The following is a 6,335-nucleotide window of genomic DNA, read 5'->3' on the forward strand; positions in this document are numbered from 1 at the left end:
ACTTTTTACAAAAAAACTTTCCTCAATTATTTTTCCTTCTTTTTCCCTAATCGTGTTCTCATTTTCTTAAATATAAGCCCTGGCTTGACTTAACAGAGAGATTTACCTGTTTATCCGGTGTCGCAAAGATAATTCCATTTTTGAGGTGTATAGGAATGGATCAATGGAATCATCATTAACATTGAAAACACCATAATTGATAAATCAGATTCTAAGATCTAATTTCCATATTATTATTTAATATCAATTTGAAGAGGAATTTTATATAATAAAAAGATAGAGTAAAAGTTCACCTTTCATTTTGTACCCCGTCTTGTCTTGTCTTTCTAACAATGGGGATTGCACCATATATCTAAAGGCTTCATCTAGAACAAAATAAAATAATAGCTAAATAATTGTTAGTTTTCAATTTCCATCTATAAACATAAGAAATAAAATATCATAATGAACAAATAATATCTGCTTCCCATGGAAGTTGAAGGATTTTCCATTTTTATGTGGCTCATTTCTCTCATTTCCGTTAATACAATCATTAGTTATCATATGGGGTCGATCAATTTGGTTTATAGAGGTATTTTCTGTCATGAATAAATGCTAATATGAATTTCTTTTTAGTGTCTAGGACCTCCACTACCTGATCAATGTCCATAAATCCCTAACCTGCCTAAGAAGAATATGCAAGACAATCTAAAGAGCCATAAATTGAAAAGATTTACCTCATTGTATGGTGAACATAATCACCATTACAGAAAATAGCTCAAAACCCACTGTAACACCAAAAGTAAAAGGTGTAAGCATTATTGTTGACTCTAAAGTACAGGGATATTGAGACCAGCTCTAGAAAGGGATCTAGCAAGGAACAAAAAACTGGAGAGTTTTAAATTGATTGAATTAAGGTTAGTTTTAAGTTTATTTTTAATCTACTCTAAAAAAGGATGTTTTTTTTTCGTCACATGTCACATTCTCATTCAATTTGCCAAATGTTATTTTGTGGTTATTTTAAATTAATTTTTTTTTCCACATGTCATTTTATGAGCTTTTCTATTTTATTAAATTTCACATAATATTTTAATGTAATAATTGCAATAATTATAGTAATAAATTGATATCAATTTTATTAATAAACTTACCTTTAAATTTTAAAATTCTCAAATTAAAGCTCTGTAGTTTTTTATGTTTATTTATTTAAATTATTTGTTTAAATTTAAAAAATAAAAAACATTTCAGTTATAATAATTCATTTTTTTTCTTATTTTCTTATAAATTCAAAGTTCTCAAATATTGACTTTTTATATTTAATTTTTTTCTTTTAAATTAACCAATGTAATGCATGGGTCTCCCAATTAGTTATACAAAAAAATAAAGTTATTAACAACTATGATGTTTATATTTCAGGCATAGAGATCGTCAGAACCCAATCAAAATCAATTTGAGTGACCAGTCAACACATAATGCAATTTGTCTTATAGATATTCATCTATGGATTGCATTTAACATGAGAAGTAATACATTAGTTTATTATTAGATACCTTGTTATATCTTTACTAATATGTAAGTTTTTATTTTTATAAACAGCCTTGCGTAGAATAACTATAATTTCGGGGACTACAAACCATAAAGGGGTACAATTTTGTTTTGTTTATTTTACAGTATTATTATATATTAATTAACTATCTATGTTTTTTTTTGCAGATCGGTGATTACTTATTTGCAAAAGATGTCAAAATCGAAGAAAAACCGGGCGTTTTTGAAATCACATTTTTCTTGAAATATAAAGACTACAACTTTGATAATGAGATGGACTGGGTTGATGATCAGACAAATAGTTGGGAATCGGTTTTAGAGGCATTACTGCGATGTGGCCAACTTTACGTGGGTGTCAACCCACTAGGTTAGTATCCTTGACATTATTTTTGTTGTTTATTGTAAAATAGAAAGTAGGGATGTAAAATCCAATAAGCTCTTATTTGGGTTGGGGTATTTAGAACCAAATAAGGTGTTATTTGGATAACGTGGACCGAATAAACATAATATAGATACCCACAAACCATATCGAATTGCTTATTCGGGCCTAATTCGGTTCGGTTTAGGATTTCGGGTCAAATTCTCATCCCTAATAGAAAGAATCAATAAAAATATTATTTTTATTGTAGATATCAGAAGAAATTTAGAAATGAGAGATCTTATTCAAGATTTAGAACAAATTGAACGTCGTGCCAATTCTTTGGTCGAAGAGGTAATAATTTTGATCTTAGCGATATTCAGTTTTTTCTGTCTCCTTTTTATGTACACCTTTTTTCTATCTTCTCTTAATGCAGGCCTCTAAATATTACAACGAAGGAAGTTTATTTCTTGGAAATCAAAAGATGGATGAAGCAGAGAACTTAAGAAAGGAGATCGAGGTCGAAGATGAGAAAAATTACTTCAAGCTACTACTATACAGGTTTTTATAAATTATGTTTCTGGTTTTTTATTTTTATTTTTATTTTTTATTTTTTAAATCTATGTTTCTAATTTAATGACCTCTTTAATGAATCCTTCAATTCAGGAATATGGAAATTACCAACAAAATCACGATTGATCTTCATGGACAATTTAGATATGAGGCAATGTGGTTTTTGAAGCTTCACTTGTGGCTGTTCAACAATTTACGTAGTATGATCATTAATATTAGTTTATTTAATATCTTTTCATGTCTTTTTGTTTAATTTTTTATTCTTTACAACAGCTGGAAAGGAAATTGTTGTGATAACGGGACATGCTGAAGATCGAGAAACGAAACCGGTTTTGAAACCAATGGTACAAGTATTTTTTATTCAATTTTATTTTTCAATACTTAGAATAAAAGATTTGCTTTTGTTTTGTAGGTCATTGGTTTACTAAAACGATATGGAATTGAGCCTAAAGAATAAAATAAAGGCACCTTTGTTATCACACTTCCTTCTGAAGCGAGAGATTTCAATTTTGCATTGGACATTTCCGACTGTACAGATGTGATTGAATTTTGATAACAAATATGCTACTGAATTTCTTTTCTCTGTTTTTCCTAGATTGATAGTAATTCACCAAAACCCTAAATCAATCGTCGTCACTGAAAAAAGACCATTTCTTGAATTGATGCTCACTCCTCCTTCTTCCAAACTACCATCACACCAGCAACATCTCTTCTATCCGTTACCACAACCCTCTTGAGGCCTCTGTTACTACCACCCTCCCGACGTTGCCGTTACCACCACCGGTGGCCGCAACCCCCTCTGCCGCCCTGCTTCTACCTTAAGCCGAGACAAGAAACACTACCCTTATATCTCTGCCACCATCAACACCACCGATAGACATCATTCACTTGAATTTCAACTCTTTCTCTCACCACCCTTACGATCCCGCGTTCACTCCACCACCACCGACACTCAATCCTGCCATCATCACGCATGTCGAACCTTGGTAACTTCCATTGCCTCTGTTGGTTGGTTCATATCCAGACCGCGATTTCAAGTAAGCATCATTTATATCTCTTATTTTCGACATTTTGCTAAAAAGTTTAGATTTGTTATGTAGTGTAATGATTTTCACCATGGATTGTGTTGAATTTTTGTTTTGCTTTGTATAAGTTGCCACGATTCTAGAAGCAGTACCGATTTCAGGCCCTGATTTTCACTCTCGATTCCGATTCGAAGGTAAGAAACATTCATATAATTCTTTTAGACCTTTTGTTCGAGTTTCGTTGGTGATCATTTTAACTTTGTATTGATTATTTTTTTTTTATAGGATCAATAAACTCTTGCTCCAAAGTGAACCCCTTTGTAGAGGAGCAATCTGATGACAAGGTAACACCTGAATGCTTCGTTCCCTCTCTTCTGCACTCCTTCTTTTCAGTTTATTTTTTTGATTTTCAAGCCTTCATATCTCTTTTCACATAAATCAAATTCAAAATTCAAATCCTCTCTGTTTAATAGTCATTATTGAAATTGCTATTAGGTTTCTCTCCATCACCAAGCTTGACACAACAAATCTGAACTTTTTTATACTCATTGATGTTTCTAAGTAACTACTTGACAACCACTCACCATCACCCTTTGTAAATGATTTGGTATGTCTTTTTTTAGGGTTTAAAAGATGTTTTCATCTTAATCTTTTGTGTGAGGAAAGTGTTGTAGTCGTGTATTTTGTCTAATCTTTTTTTTTTTTTTTGTTATTTATAGAACCTTCAGTTATTTTCCTATGCTTTAAAATTTACTGTCTTTGCTCGCTTAAGCAATGGGTGATTGTGAAAGAAGTGGACCTGAGTATCTAACTCGGTTTTCTTAGTGGTTTAGGGTTCATAAAAATATAATATTGAATTCAGCCTCTGCCCTAATATCTCTTTTTAATTTAATATGAATAAAGATAGGTTTTCTTCTGCAACTATTGTACATTCCTTTTCACTTCATATTAGAAAGTTTCTTTTCGTCTTTTCTGCAAGGTCATTTTCATTATATTCGCAAGTTTCAATTTCTGAGTTTTTAAACTTGTTATCCTACATGGACTGCTGATTATGTTTGTTGTTGTTGGTTAGGATGAATTGTTTATGTTCTTATAGATTGTAGATGAGGGAGGGGGTGAAAGGGAATGGCTGCAAGGTGGGCGGGTGAGTTGTGGAGTAGAGTAGAGCCTACATGTTAATAATAATATAATTATTTTAATACTAATAAAAGTTAATAAGAATGTAGGACGTAATGGTAAAATGACTCAGGTACATTTTTGTTTTAACCATAGAAATAAAATAATGCTTTAAATTTGTTTTTATAAAAAACAAAGAAATAAATAAAAAGTAGGACACTGAAACCAAATATAAGTTATGTTTTGTGACCATTACATTGGTCTTTATTCTTATTATCATTTTCTTATGTTGTTTGTAGTTGTAATCTGATATAACTAACATTGTTGTTTGCTCTGTTACAACTTCCTGATTGAATGAGTGGGAGTCCATTTGGTAAACCTGTGACCACAAAGTCTAAATGTCTAATGTTGGAACAAACATGAATCAAGACTTATTGTTGTTTATAATTCTTATTGGGCAGTTTAAATTAGTAAATCATACATCATTATGATTTTTTTAGATCCCGCTTTTGGACTCATGGTTTCACATGTCATGCTTTTTATAGGTAGGTTAGACAACATCATCAAAAGTGGCTCTGGTACGAGGGAAAACTATCTTTTGATCTCCCGTTCTCTTTTTGAAGATGGTTACAATTTGTCAAGGTAGTAGACAAATTTGTTAGATATAAAAATTTGGTGCCCGAAATAACTACCCAAAGGAGTTGCTACTGCTCACCGTGGGGTACAACATTCACACAACCAAATGTTGTCACTGTCTCCAAAGAAGGGTTAGTATTTGACGATAATGCAATCCATGATAGCTTAAGTCTGTCGCTAAACATACATGATGCAGAGTCCGAGCTTCCTATTAGACATGAGAAGATGCATAGTGTGGCTGCACTTTTGTTGTGGACAGATGTTAAAAATGAAACAAGGGCTAGCTTTGAAGAGTAAAAACAATAGTCTATCTTTTTCATGTATTCTTAAAAAGGCATGAGAATGCTTATTAAAAATACAATTTTAGTTTTCGTCCACTTTACAAAAAAGCAATAACGTAACTTGTAGTTTTATCTATTAATTGTGATTTCTGCATTTTGAACTTCTACATTATATAATAATTTGATGATAATAATTTAATAGCAATGCGCTTTCATTTCAATATGAATCAGATCATTCAGACTTTCACTTTAGCTAAATGCAAGAAAATAACTTTGTTTCAACTTATATCAAAAACTAAACTGTGTTCGCATCTGTAATGAAAATTTTGTGGTTTGCATTTGATTAATTAGGTTAAAATGCGAAGGTGATTAATGCGAAGGGATGCGAAGGGTGTAAGAATGAAGATGCGAAGTATTTCACAGTAGAATGCGAATTGGGGAAGAAAACAGAAATTTTCAAATATTGTCCCTGGAGTTTCGCATTTTCGGAAATAAATACTCAACTTCGCAAATGGGGGTCATAAAATGATGAAATTGCAGAATTTTTAAAGAGATACACACACACATAGACAACCACACATATATTTAGAAAATTAAACTAAAAGATGATAAATTACAGATTATAGCATTGTCCTTGATTGAGTCAATTTCCTTTATAGGAGTAATATGTTCCATTGTACCTTGCAAGTTAAAAAAAAAAAAAAAATTACATTAAATTAGACAATTATAATCAGCACACAGAAAAAAACAATCAAACAGTGAAGAAGAAAGTACATTGGTAGGCTGTTACGATTAAATTAGACAATTATAATATGCGTTTTT

The 6,335-nt window shown here is 31.3% G+C and overlaps 1 protein-coding gene and 1 long non-coding RNA gene across 2 annotated transcripts; both read left to right on the forward strand.

Moving 5' to 3' along the window:
• Positions 1 to 1,404: 1,404 nt before the first annotated feature.
• Positions 1,405 to 2,894, forward strand: LOC145015893 (uncharacterized). The gene is made up of 6 exons (XM_078974366.1): positions 1,405 to 1,622; positions 1,693 to 1,891; positions 2,154 to 2,236; positions 2,319 to 2,443; positions 2,549 to 2,655; positions 2,729 to 2,894. The coding sequence occupies exons 2-6, from the start codon at positions 1,798 to 1,800 to the stop codon at positions 2,881 to 2,883; spliced, it is 564 nt and encodes a 187-aa protein (XP_078830492.1). The 5' UTR covers positions 1,405 to 1,622; positions 1,693 to 1,797; the 3' UTR covers positions 2,884 to 2,894.
• Positions 2,895 to 3,329: 435 nt separating this feature from the next.
• Positions 3,330 to 5,736, forward strand: LOC145015894 (uncharacterized). The gene is made up of 4 exons (XR_013666081.1): positions 3,330 to 3,492; positions 3,609 to 3,674; positions 3,766 to 3,824; positions 5,142 to 5,736. It is a non-coding gene; the product is annotated as an uncharacterized LOC145015894 (long non-coding RNA).
• Positions 5,737 to 6,335: the final 599 nt, after the last annotated feature.

This window comes from Lactuca saligna, chromosome 9 (genome assembly GCF_052625555.1).
Source record: "Lactuca saligna cultivar CGN05327 chromosome 9, ASM5262555v1, whole genome shotgun sequence".
Lineage (NCBI taxonomy): Eukaryota > Viridiplantae > Streptophyta > Magnoliopsida > Asterales > Asteraceae > Lactuca > Lactuca saligna.